At 47.1% G+C, this 24,802-nt stretch overlaps 2 protein-coding genes across 13 annotated transcripts in view; both read left to right on the top strand.

The window, feature by feature from the left end:
* fbrsl1 (fibrosin-like 1) overlaps positions 1–12,944 on the top strand; it is a 298,276-nt gene extending 285,332 nt beyond the window's left edge. For 6 of the 10 annotated variants that reach the window (XM_086207516.1, XM_086207520.1, XM_086207512.1 and 3 more), the window contains 10 exons: positions 2,848–2,901; positions 3,050–3,145; positions 5,036–5,107; positions 5,291–5,320; positions 5,603–5,674; positions 6,596–6,728; positions 7,368–7,451; positions 8,917–9,000; positions 9,785–10,049; positions 10,483–12,944. In XM_086207516.1, coding sequence (XP_086063642.1) covers positions 2,848–2,901; positions 3,050–3,145; positions 5,036–5,107; positions 5,291–5,320; positions 5,603–5,674; positions 6,596–6,728; positions 7,368–7,451; positions 8,917–9,000; positions 9,785–10,049; positions 10,483–11,779 — 2,187 coding nt within the window. In that variant the 3' untranslated portion in view covers positions 11,780–12,944. The remainder of the gene's footprint in view (positions 1–2,847; positions 2,902–3,049; positions 3,146–5,035; positions 5,108–5,290; positions 5,321–5,602; positions 5,675–6,595; positions 6,729–7,367; positions 7,452–8,916; positions 9,001–9,784; positions 10,050–10,482) is intronic. The other 4 variants (XM_086207513.1, XM_086207514.1, XM_086207518.1 and 1 more) reach the window with 4 other exon arrangements.
* Positions 12,945–23,955: 11,011 nt separating this feature from the next.
* Positions 23,956–24,802, top strand: part of chfr (checkpoint with forkhead and ring finger domains, E3 ubiquitin protein ligase) — a 14,446-nt gene continuing 13,599 nt past the window's right edge. Inside the window, exons 1-2 of one of the 3 annotated variants that reach the window (XM_086207509.1) lie at positions 23,956–24,375; positions 24,648–24,802. The exon at positions 24,648–24,802 is cut by the window's right edge and continues 124 nt beyond it. In XM_086207509.1, the coding sequence (XP_086063635.1) occupies positions 24,761–24,802 (42 nt within the window). In that variant the 5' untranslated portion in view covers positions 23,956–24,375; positions 24,648–24,760. The other 2 variants (XM_086207510.1, XR_015116682.1) reach the window with 2 other exon arrangements.

Here is a 24,802-nt window from a genome sequence, read left to right as displayed (position 1 = left end):
CCCTCGCCAATTCTGTTTGGGTTCTTTGATTTCTGCAAATTGTCCTGCTTACCAAGTCTGAGATGACCACCTCCCCTTATTCACGCATGCACACACACACACACACACACATTCACACACACACACACACACACGCGCGCGCACACACACACACATTCACACACCCTCTGTCAGACCATGCCATGTGTGTATCGTCATGTAAAACTAATAGACATATTTAACACGGAACTAACATCCAGTGTACACCATGTGACAACTCTGCCAAACACGCCAGCACGATCACATTTTACTGAGATGATCTCGTTCTTAACGCTGACAGATTTTGCCGTTTGGCAGCGATGAAGCGAGGGAACAGCCTGGAGGGAGGCTCCGCAATTGTTTGCATATGGATGTCTTTTAAATTATTTTGAATGTTTTCATTTGCCTGTTCACGTCGAGCAACATAGGATCAAACAGATGTGTGTGCGTGTGCGTGCGGGCGCGCACGGTTCAACAACAACCACAGTCGCCAGTGACATTCAAAGCCTTGCAGTTTGTCTTCATTGCAGATGAAAGGCGGATGACATCACTGCGAAACTGTTATGATAATGTTTCTAATGGTTTCTAATTGCTGACTGCCATCATGTTGGGGGGGGGAGGGTCAAAAGTATACAACCCCTCATCATTTCAAATGCAGCAATCTGCGCCAGTCCGTTCAGACGGTTCCCATTTGTAGCTTTTGGCATTAATCTAATAGATGTAATCCATCATGTCATGACCCCTGATTAAGAGCCGGCGGTCCCATTAGGACCCCGCTCCAAGATTATCTCCATCCTGTACATTCGGAATCAAAGCTCTGGTATTTATGGCGGAGTCTCTGATAAGTACAGAGATGCAGTTATCTGGTATTCCTGTCAAGACGGGGGATTACATTCGGGACGCAGCCCCTCACACCGAAGATGAAAGAGGAGATTTTCCTGCACGTGCGCACGCCGGCGTTATGTCGATGCGTATCTCTTGTTGTCTTGTTTCCATGGGACTCGTCTACTGCTGTGATTATTTTTCTTTTATTTGCAACTGTGTTATTACTTAACTCATGTGCTCAGCCGCAGCCCGTCAGCGACAATGCTCCCCTTCTGTCTGGTGCTTCCTTCAAGAGGCAGCAGTAATCATGATGTTGTGGTTGTTTTTCACCATTTTCTCATGAAAGGAAACCCAGGACTGACCCAGTAGTGCATCCGCCCCCCTCCCTCTCTCTCTCTTTTAGTTTTCCCCTCACCCTCTGGATGGACCATGTCATTTCAGCTATGTAACAGCCCTTGTCTAATGGCTGTAATTAATGAAATTATGAAGCCTCTATATTTGTTTATTGTTCAATGCCCTCAAGCAGCTGGCTGGCCAAATGGCAGCACTGAGTGTCCTTCCCACCGCGCTTCCAGGCCCCTGGCATGTCTCTGGACAAGGAATACCCTTAATTTTATAAGATGAATTATTAAGGCTTAATTAGCCAAAGCTGTTTACTATAAAACTGTGACAGCCACCATCAATTACAGTTCTTTTTTTCTTTACAAGGCCGTAAAGCGACAAGAATCCCAGTCCAAGAGTCTGAATCAAACAGCCTTCACAAGCTTTCTCTGCATTTCCTCTCTGTGTCTTTGATTGGGCCCATTGTCACCTACCAGCAGGCCCCAACACCATCACTGCCACTCTGTGTGCAGACCTGAAGGTTCCTGCTCCGCCAGAGGGCCCCTTGTCCAAACCGCGTGTCCCCTCCAGGACCAAAGCCAACCCTCTCCCCTTCAACACAAACACATATTCATACCCTCTCATTTTCCTGCTTTATGTAAACCAAAAAATGTCTGCGCCCGCCAAGAGAGTTTGTAAAAACACTCGCAAAAAGTACCTGCAAATGGTTTGTGTATTTGCAGAGTAGGAATAGGTTACTGTCACTTGTAATTAGCCTGTTTCAAAATAAAGAGCCAGTATTGGCCCTGGAACAGACCTACAGAGCCCCCATTCATATGTGGGACAACATCCTGGGTTCGCTCCCTCCTCTCCTTCTCAGCTTACTGACTAGATTCTCGTGTGCTTGGGACATGATCAAAAACTGTTTTTCATGTGAGGACATTTTTATACCGCCAGTTACGATAGTGATCATCCTGGTAGGCATCCCCCAGAAAAGAGCTCCTCACATCATGTCAAGGTATATCAGTTTCATGCTGATCCGTCCTGAATTAGCTCCCAAGCGTTGCAAATGTCATCTACTCCCCTCAGTTTCCTTCATAAAGGACAGACTGCTCTCACGTTATATTCTTTCCATGATTCAGAGAATTGGCCTGGTTTTTTTTTTTTTTTTGACTAAATGGCTTTTGAAGTCTTGGTTTGTAACACCAAATAGAAGCTATATGTCCTCATACTGCCTCCCCTCCATAGCAATGGGGCCTGTTGTTAAAAAGCCATAGCAGTCAAAATCAATTAGATTCACATTTCTACAAATTTTCCAGTGAACAGAAACAACTGGTCTGGTTTTATAATGGTCTGATTCCCAAGCTGGGCCCCCACGCCCAACCTCTGTACGCTCAATTGGAAAATCATGCAGGCTGTGTTCATCTTGGCAGCCAGCTAAAGCAGTCGTATTGTTAGTAATTTAGCTGCCTGTCTGACCATGCAGTCGAAGTAAACCCATGACTGGTGCGAGCCAGCTGCTTCACCCCAGGGCTTATTAGACTTATTACAACTGTTGATCATGTGTCTTGTGTTTTGATGAAACAAGAATGACACATTGTTGCTGAATCTGGCTTCTGCTTGAATGGTTCTACAGGAGTAGATGACTAGATGGACTCATTCTTTTCTATGTGTCTCTTCCAGTTCGACAAATACACCCCCAAACTGGACAATCCATTCATCAGACACCATTCAAACGTAAGCTGCTTCTTTGTCATTTGCATTTGGCAAATCAAATATTTGACATATTTGAATGTTGCCGTGAGAGCGTTTGTGGTGCCTGTGCTTGACTCTTGTACACATTTGATTTTGTTCTGTGTCTCCTATCCTTCCCTTTTCTCCCCAGTTCTTTCCCTCCTACCCCCCCACCATGCCAGGCATGCCCCCGCTGCTCCCACACTCAGGACCCTTCAGCTCGCTGCAAGGAGCCTTCCAGCCCAAGGTCAGCCCCGTGTTCTTCCCCTCAACCAGCAACTTACAAACACAGAGAATTCAAATCCGTGGAAGCATCACACAGCACACCAACTCACCGTCTCGCACAAAGAAACAAACGCTCGGCCCTTCATGGAACCAAGTCCAGGAGAGTCAGTCACACTGTGACGTGACCGTAGGCAGGCAGCACCACACTGCATGCCATTTTTCCTCCAGTTTTTCATTCTCCCCAAACCCTAAAGCAGCCTATCAACACATCTGTAGCCAGGGTGGAGCCTGTTGTCGAAGCACTCTGTGTTTTCAGTTGTGGACGTGGGTCGGTGCTGCGTGTTCGGGCGATGCCTGAGAGGAGAAAATAACATCTGTCTCTCAAGGCAAGCAGAGCCTCGTCGCGATGCTGGGGTGATGAGAATAAGGATGGATGGGATGAGGTGGGAGGGTGGGGGTCTCTCTGGCAGATGCCCAGCGGCTGTGACCCGGTGTAAGCCACCAATCAAAGCTGCCCCAAATCCGCTGGCCTTATTCCCAGAGGGCTCCGTCATGGAGGGGCCCTTTTGTCAAAGGCCCCTCCAGATGGCTCAAGGAACACTCTCATACGTCTAAAGCCCCTGCTAAGTATTCTTGGAGAGGAGCTTGTGGTGGTGGGGAGCTTGGATGTGAGTGTGTTTGTGTGGGAGCTGGTGACCCAGGTCACGCTGCAGGATCTTCCCGTCCCTGATGTAGGGACGGATTAATAAGGCTGATCTAGGCACTTGCGCTCCAAAGAGATCAGAGACGTGTTGGTGTGGCGTGGCTCAGCAACCAGCCGCATCATCGTGGTTTTATCTACTAACGTCAGCTTTGAAGTAGCAACAGTGGAGGATTAGTGAGTAATAGTGCTACTGCGGGAGGACGGAAGGTTACATCTTCTGGTGACTGAGAATAGAGTCCCGGCGTACTGTACTAAAGGCAGACACAGCAGAAGTTCACACATTGATTATTAGAAGTACGAGTACAGACACTCGTGAGAAAAAGACTGGGAGTAGTAGTGAAGAGGTACGGATTTCACCTATTTACGAAAGTAAAAGTATCGTGGTACAAACTCTTCAATGTCCGGGAAAGTTTCTTCTTTCTGCTGCTTCTGCAGTGTTGCTGCCTCACTTTCCTCCCTATTGATGCTCCTCGTCCTCTCCTGACACGCCACCTCTGTTCTTCTTTAACGAGTGAATATGGCCGACTGTTCCTCCTACGCTGCACGGTGGTGCAGTGGTCAGCACTGTGGCCTCACAGCAAGAAGGTTCCGGGTTTGAGTCCCGGCTCGGGCACGGGATCTTTCTGTGTGAGTCTCCATGTTCTCCCTGTTCCTGTGTGGGTTCTCTCTGGTACTCCAGCTTCCTCCACAGTCCAAAGACATGCAATTTGGGACGAGGCTGATTGATACTCTAAATTGACCGGAGGTGTGAATGTGAGTGTGAATGGTTGTTTGTCTCTCTGTGTTGGCCCTGCGAAGGACTGGCGACCTGTCCAGGGTGAACCCCGCCTCTCGTCCGTTGACGCTGGTATAGGCTCCAGCCCCCCCCCCCCCCCCGTGACCCTTAATGTAGGAATAAGCAGAAGACGATAATGGATGTTTCTTCTACTTCCTGTCTAGATTTTGAGGAGCGGCGATCAACGTTTACGTGCAGAGTGAACTTTGCCCCCTTAAACAAAACTCTTCTCTGACAGTTTTATTGTTCTTATCTGTTGGGTATCAAAATTTCAAAAATATTTAAGGAGTCGAAAGTACATTTGTGCTCACGTGTAGGGGTTAACAATCAAAGTACAGCCACTTGAGAAATCTACTTTTTCAATGAGCACGGAAAGTTTTAACAGCACAAGTGTGACCTCTAAGCATCTCTGTGCTCTCTTCTCTCTCTCTCAGGCATCTAATCCCATCGATGTGGCAGCACGTCCTGGTGCAGTACCTCACACACTCCTCCAGAAGGATCCACGGGTAAGCATCACACCGTCCCAGGGCACAACCCGAGGCCTCTGGGGACGTGTCTTACCAAAGCACCTAAATGAAGGGTTTTCCCTTTTTTAAAAATGAGTAGTTGCAGTGTGAAGCGTGCTCTCTACGCTGGCACATCTTTCTCTTTTGTAGCCAACGATAATTATTGTTTGTTTGTCCATGCAGATAACAGATCCATTCAGGACAAATGTTAGGGTAAGTGGGAGTTTCTGTCCTCCTTCTGTTTAAAATTTCATGTCTCTGGCCAGGCCACAAAGTCAAAACTGCACATTTCTGCAACAAGCACTGATCAAGCAAACGCAGGCTCTTCTCTGTGGGTCAAAGTCAGGGTCAGATTTTCTTCTTCCATTGCCTGGTTGAAAATTATGGCAAGTTCCTACTTTGTAGTTTGGCCAGAAATTCTCAATGCCAAAGTTCATTTTTAGCTCCCCATATCAAAGCCCACTGGCTAACATCAGTTTCTCTCTAAATTTTTAGAAACCTGGCAAGTGGTGTGCAGTGCATGTCCAGATCGCATGGCAGATCTACCACCACCAGCAGAAAATGAAGGTGCGTGAGATGGAAAATCATCACTACATTGGTCTCCGACCCAAATAACATATTTACCAAATACACAGTAGGACATGATGTCAGAGTTGCATCTTTACCTTTTAAATCATCCGTAATCATGTGATGGAATTCCCTGAGCAGGGAAGGCACCTCAAAAAAGAAACTTTTACAGTTGAAATGATACTTCAGCCAGAAAGTGTATTTTGTTTGTACAGTTCTGCCAGATAGGTTTCAAGCTCACAAAGAGTTTTTTCTTCCTCTTTGTGTTTCCAGAATGTAGAAAAGGCCAGTGATGTCTTCTTGACCCTAAAACAGATGAACGGCATTTCCAGAAAACCATGATTTTAGCACTAAACTGTCTGCAAGACGCTCTTGAGTTTGTAAATGGACGTTTTTGGACAGTTTAGCAAATGCTAGCCGTCAGTCTCTATTAGCTTCAAGCGAATTATACATGGCTTCTTTCTGCATTCTGGAGTCACAAATGAAGTAATACAGGAGGGAAAACATCTTAGTGAGCTCATGACACCCACTAGTGAGGTCTTGTCAGGTCGAGTATACTTTTTGGGTAAAATATTACTTTAATACCACAAAAAAAGAAACCCCAAAAAGAGTTTTCACTGAACACATTCTACAGGTAGGAGGTCCACACCCTACAGACCTAACGACAGTTGGTCATAAACCACTGTAGAGGCTGGTGTGCATCATGGAGACGCTCTGTTACTGACCTGGTGATGTCAGCTCTTCTTGGACCGGTTACCAAGGCTTTAGTGTCACTAATCAGCTTACATATATTTGTTATCACGCAGTAGGCAAGAATTGGAGATGTAGCATCAGGATCTGTCTTCCTCTAAACCCTCAACCAAAATAAACCCCTCCCACCCTAGAAAAGCTTCTTCTTTTCTCTGCCCCTCTCACGTACAGCAGATGCAGCTGGATCCTCACAAGCTAGACATGAACGGGAAGCTGGACCTGTTCAGTCGACCCCCGGCTCCAGGGGTTTTCCCGGGGTTCCCGTACCCTCACGACCTGGCACGACCTCTCTTCTCCACCACAGGTGAGTGACATCTCCCAGTACCGGCACTCATTCAACACAAATCGTTCCAAACACATTTTCGTATCCTTCCAGCCATTTTTGTCTTTATACTGTAGCTGCCATTGTTCATCTTTTTTTCACTCCCCTCTCATGTAATGTTCTCTTAATTATAGTGCTTTAGAGCAAATGTTTTCCCCATAAAGGGCTTTTTTTAATGTCTATGAATATGGATGACTCTCAGTTTGGTAATTGACTGATTCGCCCTGCGTTGGAGGGCAACTGAGAGGCGAACAGCCTTTGACTGGTAATTATACAGCAGTGTGTCAGAGGCTCTCCTGTAATTCGTCCTTTCATTTGCAATTCATGGAATATGGTTGATGGTAACAGTGTTTTGTGAAAGAGGGCAGCTTGCTGCACAGTTGGGGAGTGACCTTAATAAGCAGCTCTAAACCTGCACACAAATGTGCTACAGCTGCAAAGCAAAATATCAATTGCTAATTTGCTCCGTGGAATTCATCCAACGCACGTGTACGTTCGACAAATGTGTTTTCTATTGCAGGAGATACCTGTCCATATTTGTTACTCCCTGCATGGCTAATTAGAGATTAAATAACTGTCTAATTGGATAATAATCTTGTTAAATCTGCTCTGCTCTGATAGGCTCCAGCCACCCAGCTCCCTCTCCGTATGGTCCCGCCCCCCACGCTAGCGGCTTCCTGCCTCCGAGCCATTTGGCAGGTAAGTGTAAGTAACTCCATGTTAAGATTTACTTACACATTTATCTCCTCTTTCCCTCCGTCACTCTCTCCTCTCTCCAACTCATGATTTAAACACATGACAAACCAGCAGGGTGTTATTTCAAGCCTAGACAGCACTCGTTTGGAAGCTTAACCTGGAGTCCAGTTGGCTACTGTAGTCAGCTGCTCAGAGCCTCATGAGCAGATTCTAGCTTCAAGCTAATGGAGGGAGGAGCATGATGGAACCACCAACGGGGACTGATAGCAAGCCTGAAATCATTCTGAGTGGAATTATTAAAAAGGCCCAGTTAGTTGGCTACTGTCCAGTCTCCAGTCCTTTTTGTCATCCTCTTTCTTTTTCTTTTCTTTTTTTTTTAGGGAATTGTAAGCTGTGCAACAGCATACGTGACGACATTTTGTCTGGGCTTGCAAATTCCAGTTATTAAGATGAAACTTCACCCAAAAAGTGTATTTTGCTTTTCACAAAAAGGTGTCTTGAGTGCCTCCTGCATTACGTCTTTGTGCCTGTAGAATACAGAAAGAGTTGTAAGTCAGGTACATGCACGCAGCTTGAGGCTAATGGAGACTGACGGCTAACAACAGCTAAAGCCAAATTTACATGGCTGGCTCTTTCTCCATTCTGAAATTCACAAAGAAGTGATGCAACAATAGTGATTAAAAAAATAAAAAAATAAAACATCGTGGGGGCTCAAGACTTCTATTTGTGAGTAGCTGGGGGGGCACTTTTTGATGAAGAATTTATGAAAATGAATTTAAGTGATATATGTAGTTGACATATTTAATAATTCATTCACGTATATTCCACTATTAGAACTCAGAGGATTTTTGAGCTAATTGATGAGCCGTCGAGTTAAACGACCACCGACAGAGAGGAGACGGAAAGTAAGTGGGAGAAACAGAATTTCGGTGTGAGACGATGGAGATTTTTTTTCCTGATATTTCAAGAAGCCCCCGCACAGCTGTCAGTTCTGCACTTCTTGATGCCCATTTGAAATTTAGCTGCAAATTATCCTGCTTGAAGCTCGTCCCTGATTTCTTCAGGTTAGTATTTGTGTCGTTACTGTAAATTGGGAGCCTGTAGCTCATGTCAGTGGAGCCCATCAGACTCATTTAGTCCTTGTGGTTTTTTGAAGCCTAATTTATAAACCTTCCATTCCCTCCCCACTGCAGTCCCCTCTCCACTCAGCTCCAAGAACTCAAATATCGTTTTCCCATCAGGCCTTTGTAGCTCGTCCTAGGCCCAGCAGGGTCAGAGAAACTCCACTCCAGTTAGTGGTAGTGAATCCAGCATCTAGGAGGCCTGGCCCATGACGAGGCAGAGAGCTAGGGTGGCAGCGCTAAACAAAACAGCTCGCTTGTAAGAGAAAAGCCGAGTGGAACGGGTTGGTGTTGTGGTGAGCGCCACTAGCCAGCCCTCCCCCCTTTGCTAATCCCTGTTTGGCATTTTGCAGATCCTTTCAGTCGCTCCAGTTCCTTTGGCGGCCTCGGCAACCTTTCAAGCAGTGCCTTCGGAGGATTAGGCAACCCCTCGCTTGGTAAGCGCTGGCCCCCTCTCCTCCTCCAACGCTCCCCCCTTCAATATGGCCCCTGTGGCCAGTAACATAACAGAGCAGGACAAGCGTTAGACCACAGGGAGAGCCGGGGGGTGGGGGGAGGAAAAAAAAAATCAAGACACTTAGCTCTAGTTTCTGTGTCAAAGCAGCCCCAGCCCAGGGAGGCCCAACAAGGCAGTGCAACCCACCACAGCAAACCTCCTCCCTGCCTCCACTTCACGCACCAACTGTGTGTCCAGCAGCCTGAATTTAATCTTGCTGCACTACTGCCAACAGACCCTCTCAGGTCCACTGTTTGGTGGCAACTCATCTATTAATTATTGGACAAGCCCCTTTTGCTCCACCATGGAGGGTTTTCTGTTTCCCTCTGCATCCTTCTCTCTCTGTCCCTTCATCCCTGTTTTTGAGTGCCAAATCAGTCGCCCTGTTGTGAAAATGGATGTGATTGGAATAGACATACCGTGGAAGGCTAAGGTCTCCCTTGGCTTTTCACAGCCCTGAGCTCCAGAGGGCAAGCGAGCTGTCCTTGTTCATCTGGTGCAGAAAAGGAAGGGGGGGGGGGCCCTTTGGCCCTAAAGCAAAGCTTTGGTGGGGGGAGCCATTAACCTCTAACTCTTTCAAGCAGCGTCAGTGAGCGAACCTCCAGGGACAAAGACAAAAGCAGCTTTTGTTGTTGAGTCTTTCTCATCTTATGTGGCCTCAAGAAGGTTTTATACAAGAAATTAACTTACAGTGGGTCCAACGCTTGTCTCTGCCTTCCCTCCAGGGTCCAACAGTGTGTTTGGCACTAAGGAGGGGCCAGGAGGGCTGCCCACGTTTGGCAGCCCACACCACGACACCTGGAACAGGCTTCGACGCACGCCGCCATCTTTCCCCACCCCGCCACAGTGGCCAAAGACAGCTGACACTGAGAGGAGCAGCTCAGCGAACAGCCATGAGAGAGAACGAGAGAGGGAACGGGAAAGAGAGAGAGACAGAGAGAGGGATAAAAGAGAGTCTTCGATTGGAAGGGACGAGAAGGACAAAGACAGGTGGGTTTAACACTGACGACGAGAACTTTCTAAAGTACTCTTTAGGAGGATTTTAGTTTTGTTGCCAACATGATTGTGCATTGATACAATTTTATTATCATCATATTTTACTTACCGCTGCGTTGTTGCAAAGGATTTTGTGATTCCCCCCAAAAGGATATAGAATTTTATGGCCCATTAGTGTGGAAAATGTAGTTTATTTGATTCATATATTAAACAATATCCGGCTTAGCAGCTCCACGAGAGGTGAATCTGATGAAACATGACTGGAAGGATCCCTGCGCAAAATCCACTGTCACTTACAGACAGTGAACATGAACAGAGGAAGAGGCAACTTGTAATTTTTGACAGGGTATTATGATCCGAGTGAATCATACTTCTAACGACATCATGCATTCTTTTAACTGAAGCGAACTCCACTCTCTAATTACAGAGATTCTGTGGAACGCAACCGCCACTCCAACCGTTCATCTCCAGCCTCTGCACCAGTCAGCTACCAGATCAGCAGCTTGATACGCTCCAACAGCCAGAACAGTGATTCAGGACGCCATCACAGCAGCAGCGTGGATCGTGTACGTGAGGCAGAGAAAGAACTGCTGGAGCGCCACAGAGACTCCTCCACACTGACTGATGTGAAGGTGAAGGAGAGCCGTTCACCTGGCAAGGAGATGTTAGAGAGGAGACCCTCGGAAGACTCCATCAAACCCGTCCAGCGCTCTCCGTCTCCGTACTCCAAGACCGTGATCAGCGAGCAAGGCATGAAGATGGCAGGTGGGCCGCCACCTACACTCAAGGACAGTGAGAGGAAAGAACCTCCGCCTGTTGAGCTTCTCCACAAGGTGAAAAATGACATGAAGATTAAGGAGGAGAGGAAGGAGGAGCTGGAAGTCATGGTGGTGAGTTCTGAGCCCGCCACCCAACCACCAGCCCAAACTCTTCCTGCTCCTGTCACACAACCTGGAAACCCACACCACCACCATCCGCCTTTGTCCCAGCAGCCTCATCTCCCCTCACCACGGGGCAGTGACATCCCAGCCCCTGGTCTGCACGGGGTCCCCATGGCACACTCACTACCCCTCTCCATGAGCGCCATGCCCCAGATGGGCAGCCTAAACGTGCTGGACCGAGCGCGCATGGCTCCTTTCATGGGAGTGAGTCCTCTGGCTGGAAGGGAGCGTCTGCCCCACCCGGCTTTCCCTTGGGACCCTCTTAGAGAGGCCTACCGCAGCCTGGACCTGCAGAGGCGCATGGACTTCCAGCTCAGGGCGGAGCAGGGGCACCGCTTCCCCAGTGTGTACGAGCAGGAGCGAGCCTATCGCGAGAGGGAGGCTCATGACTACTCTCACCACGAGCACCTGCTGGAGGTGCGCAGGGAGCATGAGAGGATGAGGCAGCAGGCGGAGGAGCGAGAGCGCCTCCACCTGAGGGAGGAGCTGGACAGAGCTCGCCTCCATCAGCTGCACCAGTCCCCAATGGAGGGCCACCTACCACACATGCCCCCATTTATGCCCCACCTAGGTGGCATGCCATACCCCAGACTCAGCCCCTCAACGGGGCATAACGGCCTTCTGAACAGAACACCCCCTACTGCTGCCCTCAGTGCCCCCCCACCCCTTGTGCCAGCCGGCAGTGCCAGGCCAGCCTCCCCCAGGAGGACTACCCCCCTCACCACCCAGGACCCACGGGACTATTCCCCATCTCGCAACCCCAAAGAAGTAGAGGCCCGGTAGCTTCTCACAAAGTCTTACTAGATGCACTCACAAGCACCCCCCCCCACCCCCCCACCCCACACACACACCCAATCTGAAATCTCTTTGTGAACAAATGCACTGCTCTTCGCCCGAGAGGGAGAGAGTATGATTGTACAAAGTAAAAGTGTGTAAGTCTGATTAAGCACATGCCATTACTTTATTTTTAGTGGACTGAAGGTTGAGTAATGTCAAGAGAACACAAATATGTGTATGTTTATATCTGACTTAAATATTTGATAATTATTAATATATTAATCCAATACCTTTTTTCAACTTTGTGTGAAAAGAGAGGTTCTGAAATGAGTTTGTACATTTCCTATCCTTGTTCCATGTATAGATATCATTTCTATGAATTTTATGTATTTTGTGCATTAGTCTCACCCTTTACAATATTTATCCCCATCGATTGTGAGACATATCCATTATGACGCACTGTAAAGACTGGATTTGAATTCATCCTTCAGTAATTGAACCTCATGGTACCAGGATATCCTCAATGATGACAATGTATAACGCTACATTACTGATTAGTTTAATTCATTTGTTTTGCCTCTGAGATATGCAGATAAATATATATTATGAGGTCTTTGCTCAGTCTGTAAAGAAAAACTGATGTAAATAACTTGTTGATATTCCTTCCCTGCAAAATTACTGTGTAAATTTATTAGGCTTTTTAACCATTTCTAGAAAAACAAAATTATGTAAAATTAGGGAATTGCATCCCTGCTGAATATCAAGCCTGGTCAATGGATTGGAAGTATGAAGGGGGGTTGTACGGGGGCCCAGAAGGATCACCTGCAATCTATGCAAAGCAGCACACGGCACCCAAACGGACAGAATCACCTAGAGGGAGTGGAGTAAACTGGTGATACTGAGAGAACACTTTGATTAACTCATGTTGATATTCACCAGTGAAATAATGATGGAATTATTAAGACTTCCAAGTCATAAACTGGACCAGCCCCAGACAGACAAGAGGGACACTTAAGTGGGCGGCGAAAGGACTTTTCTCTGTCAAACTTGTGGTTATGTGCAGTTGTTTTTCTTAGACTCTTGTATACAAAAGAAGTAGAGTTTTAGGCGTGCAAAAAATGAAAATGAACATTCATGGTTTAAAATGTACGGAATAAAGTTTGGACCTAATGTCACATATTTGAGCTTTGTCTTGTATGAGTGCCTGTAGGTGCTGAATCTTTGATGGGACTGGAAGGTGAGAGGTTTGCCGATAATGTGTGTGTCTCAGTTTTCAGCGTTGGCTGTATTTGCTCCCGTGTTATTAAGCCATTACTTTGAAATCATAAAGGCAACAGACTTGTCTGGCAGTAGTCGCCTCAGCCATCAGATCATTTGAGTGTAATCTGTCATACATGGGATGCAGAGCTCTTCAGAGGGGATCGATGAGCTTGGGCCGAGGCAATACAGGGAGGGACTAATAGGACATTGATTTTGTATGAAAGCAGGTTTTGAGTGTTTGTGTTGCAGGTAACCAGTATTGACTGGCAGCCCAGCGGCATATTGACCCGCGGTCTGGACTCATTAAGAGGAGCAATGCCTGGGAGGCAGGCTATGGGATGGTGCAGGAGAGCCTCCTCTCGTACACCGCCTCTCCTCACACTCACCACTCATCTGCTTTTCTAATGAGGCCGGAAGACGTTGTGGAACGGGAGTCCTGAGGCGCCCTGTTCTTTTCTCTCTTTTATTGACAGGACCTCGCCTGTGCTCGCTGCCTGTCCAGAGACGGACAATTCATCCCGATAATGCCCCAACTACTCATCTCGCTGCTGTGCGCCGCTGGACCCACCAATCCTATCCCATGGTTTCAGCACGTAATGACAGCGTGGATCAAAGTGTGGCCAGGTCATTAGGGGATGTTATTGAAAATCAATGGCGCTCTTGTGTTCCCCACACTCCAGCGGGGTTTTCTAAAAAGGCTTCTTGAAAAGGCTGTGGCCGAATGTGGCCGGCGAAATGGGAAGACTTAAATTACTATCACTTTCAATTTAGGCTCCCAGTAATTGAGCCACATATTCCTCCGATGGGTAGCATCTGTCAGCGGCCAGCCCCACTTTACCACTGTGTGCTTTTGGTCCTAATCATCTAGTCAGCAACAGGCACTTAACCCCTGTACTTGTTACTGCATAACGATTTTTCCAGTAACTATTATTTACCAAGCAAGCTTTGCTAGCAGAAAAACACACACCTTACATCTGCTGCCGCCTCAATCACTCCGTCCTATGCTCTATCCATTTTACGGCTGAGGGTGGAACGGCCCTCTGGAGATGAAAAGCTCCATCAATTTCACTCATCGTCTGGCAAGGTCAATTTATTTCAGCACACAGTCCATCATCAGTTGGGAATCAATTGACACATCGCCTAACATATCCAACCCAAGATGGTTATTACAGCATCTGCAATTGTCAGCTCTTTCCAGGGCTATTCTTCACAGGCACTGAGGGGTTTTTTTTCTTTTTTGCTGGAATTGTATATTCTCTGTATTTTAAAAATCAGAATATAATTCTCATTTGATGGAATATTGTTATTATGACAGCTTTGTGTTAGGGCTTACCACTAAAAAGTGACTGTAGTACAAGAGTTCTTTTCTCAAACACATTTTTCCACTATAATCCCAATTAATAGGATATGGTGGTATCTGAGGTAAGACATTGTTTTTTTGTTCTACTAATCCTCGTCATATATCTGTGAGAAACCTCAATGCTTAGGGTTTGGGATTGAATTTTCATGGTCTCAAATACCTCCAAAAAGCCCTTGGCACAGAGCTCACCCCGGATTCAGCGAACAGTGGAACAGACCTAAGGGGCTTTTCTGGAGCACAATGGCAGCTAATAACACAATACCAAGCTAATATGATGGGCAACAAATGAATGGTTTGGTCCGAGGTCCTTCTCCCGCTTGCTCACTCTTCCCCCGCTGATAAAACAAGTATGAAAGCGTTTTTGTGCTGCGATGTAGCAGCTCCCTAGACTTTCCTCCCAGCAAGTGCTAATGCATTAGTTCCCATTTGAAGGCTGTTTTGAAATGGAGATTGGTAATGAGACGGGAGGCCCCCGCCACGATCACATTTGGATTGCTGGGGCCTCCGCTGGGCCTGGTGATTTGGGAGACTGCGGCTCTGCTCTGAGTTGAAGCCCATCTCTCTGCGGGGGTTAGCAAACCCTGATGAGAGCCATTCTAAACCACTAAACTATATCTGAACTGTGAAGCGAGGGAAAGAGCACAGAGTCAAGAGCTTTGGCAGCGGATCCCTGTCTCAGCGCTCATTGTAGACGGCATGTTGTTTTTGACCACCTAAAAAGGCTAGCGGCATATATCCTTCCATGTTGCCGTCTTTTTTTAGCCATCAATGTCAACAGAGCGGCAGCTGACACAAACCAGGCCAGTCAGCAGTTAAGGAGCTGACTTGGAAACAGCCAAACGGTGTGAATTCCAAACCCTGGTGACAAAGTACTGCCTAATGTCTTTGCACCTCTGGACCTATGACAAACATTCTAGCTGTCTCACATCACCGCTGCCGGCCGTGGAAAGACACCAGCTAACACAGCCTAGCAGTGAGAATATATTATCGACCCCTTACAGGAAAAACCTCGGAGAGCACACAGTAAGACGAGGTGGAATAGAGGAGAAATTAGGGAGATGGAAAAGCAGGAGGTCCAGAGGAGCCAGCAGCCAAAATAACTTTTCCACTTTGATTCAATTTTGAGGATTTTCCAGCCTTTAGTGGAACCTCACAATCTCCCACACTGGCCATATTATATACACAACCCATAAAAAATGAATAACATTTATGCAGCTGGGTGCATCTGGCAGTGATTGTCCTCTCACTCAGCGACCCACAGGATGGCACTGTGCCGCCGCCACACCACCCTCTCTGTGCTATGTACGGACACCAGACAAGGGAAGGAGGAGGAGGGGGAGGTGGTGTACAACTCAAGAGCTTAGACGTAGTTTAAAAAAAATACAAGATTTCAAGGCAAATGGAGGCCATACGTGGCTCGTCCAATTTGGCTCCGGCAGCGCTCATGATTAGACGTAGAGACGTTAATCAAAAGTGGCTCAGTATTTGAAGGGGCTGTGAGAGCCGCTGCCAGCTGGTGACAACATGGCTTGTGTGCACGGGCCAAGAGTGAAGTTTATTTGAATATGGATCTTGCCATGACCGTATTTCTCCAGGGCTCAGTTAGCGGAGCGTTCCCTGGCTCATCACTGGGATCGCCGCACCCAAGAAGCTTGGCACCTGACAAGGCGGAAGTTTTTCCAAGCCGCAGAATGAGAATCACGATTGAGTCCATCCCCTCTGGTGGTGTGGGCATATTCTGACGCGTTTATTCAGTTTGACGCTGGCAAGGATGAAGCACCTAGTGCTTGGCAGTCGTCTATGAGGATTTCCTTTCCAAGACGAAATTATGAAACTGACAGAGCGGTTGTTTTTATAGGCTATATATTACTAACATATTTAAAAATGAAATATCCTATCTCCGCTCATAGGACCATGCTGGTGCTCTGCTGGAACCACTGAGCTTCAATATTAAACTGTCTGTATCCAGCGTTGCCTCAGAGCCAGCGATGACTTTGAACAAGACCACCAGCACTCTGAACCAGGACCTGAACTTTGCCTTCAGCCTGGTGAGTCATGGGGTGTCAAGTTACTCATCGCAGTGGGAGAGTGGATTGAGAAGCTACAATGATGAAGGTCTGTGGACGATCAATCAGTTACCTAATGGCACAAACTAAAATGTCTTACCTCCAGGAACAGTCTGGAATTCCATCAAAGGTTTTTACCTGATAATTCATTCAATAGAAAGAATGTGAAGGAAAAGTAGGAACTGGAACTTAACATTATAACTGATGATAATATCTGAGATGATTTATGCACAAAGTGCCATAAAGGTATTAACAGTCAATTGTGGAAAGAATTCGGAAAAGTAAAATCAGCTCATACACCTCTTGTCATGTCTTCCTACATTACAGATCCGTCCTTTACGGCGGAGGAACTCAGGAGATCACACTTTGCCTTCGACCTACGATTGGTTTTGCTGGGATTCTTACCCACAGAACTGGGCGATAAGAGATATGTTTTACACATAATTATTTTGATTGCCAAAAGAATAATAAGAGAACCCTGGAAAGATGCGAGCCCACCTACAATGACGGAGAGGCACCAAGACTCAAACAGGTTTTCGATATGGAACGTTTGACCGCCAGTTTACTGCTTCAAACTCACACAAAGGTGGTCTTGAGTCTCACATCAGAGACCAAGTCTTTGATTATAGCAGAGGGATTGGGGTTGATGGGATTAAAACAGTACCCAGTGTCAAACAGGAAGTTCATGTGAGCTGTAGAGCAAGACCCCCCCCCCCCCGTACATCCCATTGTCACTGCTCCATATCTCGGGAGCACCTGGGGGGAGCACTTGGGGGGAACACCTGGAGGGAGCACCTGGGGGGAGCACCTGGAGGAGCACCTGGAGGGGCACCTGGAGGGGCACCTGAAGGAGCACCTGAAGGAGCACCTAGGAGGAGCACCTGGGGGAGCACCGGGGGGGAGCACCTGGAGGGAGCACCTGGGGGGAGCACCTGGAGGAGCACCTGGAGGGGCACCTGGAGGGGCACCTGAAGGAGCACCTGAAGGAGCACCTAGGAGGAGCACCTGGGGGAGCACCGGGGGGGAGCACCTGGAGGAGCACCTGGAGGGGCACCTGAAGGAGCACCTGAAGGAGCACCTAGGAGGAGCACCTGGGGGGAGCACCTGGAGGAGCACCTGAAGGAGCACCTAGGAGGAGCACCTGGGGGGAGCACCTGGAGGAGCACCTGGAGGGGCACCTGGAGGGGCACCTGAAGGAGCACCTGAAGGAGCACCTAGGAGGAGCACCTGGGGGGAGCACCTGGAGGAGCACCTGGAGGGGCACCTGAAGGAGCACCTGAAGGAGCACCTAGGAGGAGCACCTGGGGGGAAGTGCTTCAAGCATCCACTGGGATTCAAGGATGGCCTGAAAAGATTTTAGTAGTCAGTCTTGTTGGCTGTGTGATTTCGACCTGGTGGCAAACCAGTTTGAGGTGGTTGGTTTTTTTAATCGTGCTGTAATTTCTTGTACATGGTCGGTACTGTGACTATGTCGAGAACATGACATTCATGAGTGAGAGTTGGTGAGAGGTTCTAAATAATCAGCTTGGATACGTTCAGTTACTCGGCCCCATTTCCAACTTCTTGACCACCCCAGCTACCACAGACAGGCAAATGTCGCCCACTGATTGTCCTCTTGTTGTATTGATGCTATCTGGGAGTTAAATTTTAGCTCCTTCCATCTTCTCAGTGTGGCATCACTGATAAATGTAGATCATATCTGATGTTACATGTGCAGCTGGGATTTAGTGTGACTCCATTAAGGCATTTAGAATCTGAGTGTGAGGTCCTTCTCTGGATGCTGTACATAACACAGCCTCTGGATTTAGCCTCCAAGTTGTATCGCTCACTCACAAAAATACCCAAGGCAGCTATAATAATGTGGAAGAGGTCAGTGGGCTCACGTTCTCCATGAGATTGGCTCCTCAGCATTCCAGTCCTGGCTTTGCCTGCCTCCCATGCTTCTTTGGAAATTTGTCTGGCAGCAAACATGCTTTGAAAGGCTCTTATCTGCTATCTGAGCAGGAGTTCCATGCACCAAGATAACAAACCCTATCTTATCTTGTTGTGTTCGTTAATGTCACAGCTTAAGGGGCTTGTTCTTCCACTTGCAATAGCGGATTGTTTGCAGATTAGTCAAACATGGGCTTCTGGAGGTCTTGGAGTGCGTTCAGAATGCTTGTCTGTTCCTGCAGACTTTTTTGTACGCGTACATTGACTGCCACCTGTGTTAGGTTGGTGGGCATCGCTACAGTCAGACCTGCACTTCTCACTTCAGACAAGCTAGCAAACAAACAAATGCGCATGATAACCTGACACTATGTTTTTGTGATTCTGTGGCTGATCAGCACAGAACTTTCATCAGTCAGACATTTGCAGAACAACATTTATTTGAACTGATGAACATAAGAAAGCCTCCAGGATGTAATATTTCATGTATTTAGTCCAGACTGTGTGGCCAGATTCATGATCATCCCTTTGTGACACCAGAGAACAGGCAGGCTTCCACTGACTTCAGCCATCTGGCTATCTAACACAACCCTTGGCTACACAGTGGCTCTCTCAGCGATTGATTGGGGTGTTGAAGGCCAGCTATTTAACACATCACAACAACAAGTACTGCTATCAAGCTGGCCCTTCTCATGCCTCGTCTCTGCGCCGCCCAAGAATGTCTCTTATCTCTCCCCTTCTGCTTGTTGGTTTAAGCCAGACGGCATATGCCCACATTCCCTGTGTGATACACTGTTGTGCATTCGGTGCTGCACAGAAAGACGGACAGGTTGTAGCTGAGATGCTGGAGGGGATTTAACCTGTGAGCTTCAAAAAATATACTCCCATGTTACTGAAACACCAGGCTCTCCTGTTGTTGTAGCAAGAGACTGGAAGATGGAAATAAAGCGTTCTGTATCATTAAATCCTGCTCGTGCACATGATTGCATTCATGTTTGAGCCTCCATTCTTCTCCCATTATTGTTACTTCTAGTGAAGCAGGTCTGATAATGTGCATTCGCTCACTTCACGCTGCTCATTCCCATCTCTGATTCTTTGTTGTCATCAAATGATTTTTAAATGAAAAGTGTGAGCGCGGTGTAATTATAATTCTGGGCGTATTATGAAATCAAATATCACAATGAATGTAATTTTATTTGCTTGTAATCTCCCTCACCCAGGCTAATTTTCCGTTTTCAAAGGGCAAGCTCGGGGGGGTTAAACGGAGGACCATCTCTAAATGGAATAGCTGCTCTGCTCTCTTGCTCTGCGGCTCTGTTCTTTTGTCTTTGATATGCAGGCAAAGAGCTTGACAGTCTGGGAGACATGGGAGATTTGTCGGCCTGTGATCTCCATGCCTCTCTGACAAATGAGCGCCTTTGGCAGAGCTGCTGGTGGTTGGGCTTCTCTGCCCCGCTGGAATTCTGATGAGACTATTCTGGAGCTGCTGGTAATGAAGTCAGGGCACAGGACCAACCTGCTGCCAGAAATGACCTTTAATCTACACTCATGCACGTCCAACATGTCCTCTAAGACAAACCACCACATACTGTACTGATACGAACCGTTTCCCAAATTAGCACCCCACTGGTGGCAGAAGATAGGCCAGGCCGGATGTTGTGCCCTCCAAACCCATTTCAAATCACTGCTGAATAATAATGATGTTTTATGATGTGACAGCACTGTGGTTAAGGTCTGTTAGGGTTGATAGTGACCGCATGCAGCCGGGAAGTGGGACGCTTTGCTTTTTGGAAAGTTCCCACACATTCACCCCAGCGACATAGTGACCACCTCACTACGACGGCTGCCAGAACACAGGCGGCAACAACCTCGTCGGCCATGTGAGCCCCTGAAACACCGTGGCGGTCACGGTCATGTCTATCAGCTAGAAATGTAAAAGTCACCGGTGGAACTGGCGGTGTTCCCCAGACTCATCCTTCCACCACCTTCACTCCAGTTACAACGGCGACTAGAAGACGCCGGCCACCGTAGCGTAGACTTGCTGGACGTCCCTCTGGGTGATTACTTATCTTAAAGAACGGACTCTTCTGGTCATTTAGCGCACGTGTGTGTGTGTGTGTGTGTGTGTGTGTGTGTGTGTGTGCGTGCGTGTAGAACTGCATCGATATATCAGCTGTTTATCAGTACCAGCCCATAAACACCTTGTTTGCTATCATCAGCCAATAAAATGGCAACCACAGACAGCTTTAGCCAGCGACTGTGTTGATGGGAAAAGAATTTCAAATTCAGGATTTTTTTTGTTACTCTGGCAAAAAATAGAATAAAGATCATCAAAGGCAACAAACAAAAAGCTGTCAGTAACGGTGGCAACTATCAGTCGCATCACTCGTTAGCCCACAACGGTGCAGTCGGTGCGTCCGGTGAGGCAGAATCACACGTTAACCATGATATCCAGCACATGCGTCACACAAATGTTTTTTTGGTTGTTTAAGACCAAAGCTGCATCACCCGGGTGTGAGCACTTTCATTTCTCTCTCTTAGATTTTCTTATTCTTCATCTTTCTTGTGAGCTTCCTTGTGAATAGTTAAGTAAACATACATAAATGGTGAATAACTATAACCAACAGCGCCTGAGCTCTCCAAAAACAACAAATGAAGAATAAACAGAAAGCACTCTAGGACAAACAAAACAATGTATCTAACTGTATTGTTTCTATTAAAATCAATTAAAATATGGACTGGTTTAAACTGAGAATCCAAATTCAGTCATCGAGGATTCTTGTTCTAGCAGCAGCAGCAGGAACTTCACTCTTTATTTGTCCAGCTGGAAACGGCTGATGACGTTTCATGTCCATTCATATTCTACTAATTCAGGACGCAATCGCCATCCAGTCAATCTTCATTAGACCGAGCTTAACGGCTCCGCCGAGCACACGAGTGCCTGACATTGATTTTATAGAGCCTCTCCGTCCATGTAATTCCACTGATACTTTGGGGTGAGGATGTCTCCTTTGGTGGGTCTGTGCAAAGTGAGATGTTAATAAATTACGAGCTGAAAATTTGAATCCCGGGGGATAAATTTCAGCTGCACACTGAGCAGGAAATAGCGTCTATTGATTCTTGACATTTTCAATTCCAATCTGAGGAGTGTCAGAACCACAATGCACACACAATCCCATCAAACATGGCTGCCTTTGATTTAAATAGCTTCAACGGGCTGAGCGGTGACTCATAGGAAGAACAAGCGCTACCCCTTGTGGTGCGCTTGGCCCAGTGCAGCGTGGGTAAATGGCACCTCCAGCTGCTTCTGGGCCCCTCCTGATAAGTTAACCTTGTGATAACATGCTAATGCCTGATTAATGTTGCAGTAATTAGACACAGCTTTTCACACTCAGTTAAGAGGACATCCTCCAGCAATTAGCCGGAGCCAGAGAGAGATAATTTCAGAGAGCACGGCGGAATGATGTTCCTCAGCTTGCCTCCGTTCCCACTTGGCAACATTAAGGTTTATTTTCTCATTATTTCATTTAATTACTTGTTTGATGTTTTTATGCAGCTGCCACAAGTAATCTTTGATCCAATTAGGAAATGCTGATTGACAGCGTGGGTGTGGGATTCAAGAGGCTGCGTTCAATTTGCTGTTGTGACCTTATCAGAGGATCTGCAAAGGTTTGTGTGTTCACCAGTGAATGCCAAGCAAAAATATAATAATTTCCCCCAAGAATACATTCTGCACGGATGGCATATCTTTGTGTGTGGGCGTGTGTGTGAGTTTGGAAGTGAAGGCTGCGTCTGTGTGTGTGTGTGTGTGTGTGTGTGTGTGTGCGCGTGCGTGTGTGTGTGTGCATGCGTGTGTGTGAGAGAGGAATGGATGCATTAGTGAGGAGAGGCCCCAGCACTGACCAGCCTCCACACTGCCCATTAATAATGCACTGCCAGGGAATAGATGGGGCTTTGCTGAGATTAGTGCTGCATTAAGAGCTCATTTGCTATTTCTATTAGAGACACGTCGGTCTTTCTTAAACAAGAAAGATCAGCCCACTAATAACAGCGCAATAAAATCCAAAACGGCCTGTGGTTCCACAACGCCAGCATCTAATTCCTTCACAATATCAGCAGTGACAGCAGGTCAAAGAACACATGTGGCGCTGGTGACTGCGGTTAGCATGACGGGGAGGTAGCGTTAGCGTAGCTCTGCTCTGAAGAACTACAAAAAAAAGAGATATACAAAACTACCCTCTAAAGAAGAAAATGTTTTACAGCAAAAAAAAAAAAGTTATGGTAGAAGAGAACAACAGAGGTAGTACTAGTATGAAGTGTTGAAGTACAATGAGTACCCCATGATGTACAATTTACTGAGCAGACGATTAGCTGGAAATTCCTTCCAATCCAAAGTCAATTATTGGAAAATGTAACAATGATATGATTCCTTGGATGTTACAACATCGAGCCTCCTAGTCCTCTCAATAAAGCTGTCGAACCATAGATTAATGGTCAAGTCAGGAAGTGACATCATCAGTCAGTCGTTCAGTGCCTCAGAAGTCCATCAGCGCCACTGATGTTCGGGGCAGCGTGTCACTGGAGGTCTCCTTCCTCCTGGGGGGATTTATGACGAGAGCCTAAGACTGAGTTAGAAGAGTGAGCGGGGAACTCGGCCCGACTGCTGCTGATGCAGGTCCAGGGACCAGAGGTCAGCAGGCTCAAGAACCAGCGCATCCAGACAATCAGAGTCAAAGGAATTTAGAAACGCCCGTGTTTGAAGGCGCTGCTCGCCTGAGAACTGGATGATAATTACAGTCTCCTAGAAAATAACAGTTTCCCTCTGCAGTTACTGAATCCCGGGTGTGGTGCAGCGTAAATGGAGCCGCACCTGCTGGCCACCAACGTGAGACAAGATGGAGTTCCCAGGAAGCAAGTTCATCAGCACCAGAAGTTGATTTTAGCATCGCACCGCCAGTGAAGCAGGGGAACCCCCCACACCGGCGAGCCACAGGCCTGGGAGACCACGCTGGTGAATTCATGTTTCAAGCCAGACTTTTAAAAGCCAAGTCGAAGCTTCAGCTGGACCCGGACAGACAGCGCCAGCTCTGGAGAGGTCAGTGTGTCACCAATTCAAGGACTCCCTGTGATACCAGCTCAGCTTGTTGACCATCCCTGGTTTGTCAGACAAAGCTGATCGGAAGAAAGAAAGAAGTCCAGTTTTGTTTCTCCAAGCCGTGCTTCTTCCAACGCATCATTAACAGTGTAGGAGGAGATCTCGCCGTCTGGGGACTCCAGGTAGAGGCCCATGAAAGGCTGTCATGTGATTAATTAAACCGTTTTCACTGGAGAAGAAACAGGTGTAAACCCTGTTGTCAGCCCATCCAACAGGTAGGACAGCCATGAAACCCCAGATCCTGACGAACCGGACGCAGCCGATAGGCTGACAACTTAAGTCTTCAGAATACTCTGCTGAACGCGTTTCCTGTCAGTTTTGAACAAAATAAATAAGAAAATGGTGTTTGCTGTGCTTGCCGGAGGGAGGGGTGGGGCCGTTGACGTCATAGCTGAGGGACGCTGGAGGACGTGGACCTGGAGCCCCTGGGCCAGGAAGTTCCCCGGGATCCACGGATCCGCAACCACTCATATTTTTGCAGCTAGTTTGCGAGTTTATGTTTTGCAGACGCGTTCTTGGAATAAATCCCGCCGTTAGTATTTCAAATATCTCTAGGTTCTAATGATTCACCGGTCAGGTGCTCGATTGCCGCTTGTGTGGAGAAAAACAATTGAAATGTATTTTCTTAATTAAATTACCGTCGTTCTCCGGTTCAGTAGGAGGTGATGGCGTTAATAACCGTGAATTATTTTCAGCGACATTGAGATGTGATATTTATATTAAGTGTATAGATGTCATATTAATGTGAAAGATGTTTCTGGCTGTGTTTTATTATTTCGAGCAGACTGAAGCCTCACCAGCCCCAGAGGGGAGTCTTCGTGCTGTCCTCTGAGTATTGATATTTTGCTGACAGCTTTTCACTTCTACTTTCTGCATTAACACACAGCTATGAACCTTTTACTCCTGATATTTTCAGACGGACACATTTCGAACATATATTTGTACCTCTACAGAAGTAAAGCACCTTGTGTACTTTTACAACCTCAGTGTTACCCAGTGAGGTTCAACAGAACCAGGAACTACAGCCTCCAAAACAAATCAACACCTTTGAGTTGGCAAAAAAAAAAAAGTGTGTAAATTGAAATTATGTTTATGACCTCATAGCTATCAACGTCAGAAGAAATGCAGCGACAAGTAAAGTTTGGAAACTCCTGCGGTCCTCGCACTGCGGGAGGGAGGGACCAGGAGCCGAGGACAGGAGGAGGACGTGTAGGCCCATGAATGAGACGAGCCCGGAGCTCCGGGGTTCCCCTCCTCCA

The sequence above is a fragment of the Aulostomus chinensis genome, chromosome 6 (genome assembly GCF_037954235.1).
Source record: "Aulostomus chinensis isolate RoL2024-O1b breed Wild chromosome 6, RoL_Achi_v1.0, whole genome shotgun sequence".
In the NCBI taxonomy this organism is placed as follows: Eukaryota; Metazoa; Chordata; class Actinopteri; order Syngnathiformes; family Aulostomidae; genus Aulostomus; species Aulostomus chinensis.
This window is presented reverse-complemented; position numbering and strand designations above follow the sequence as displayed.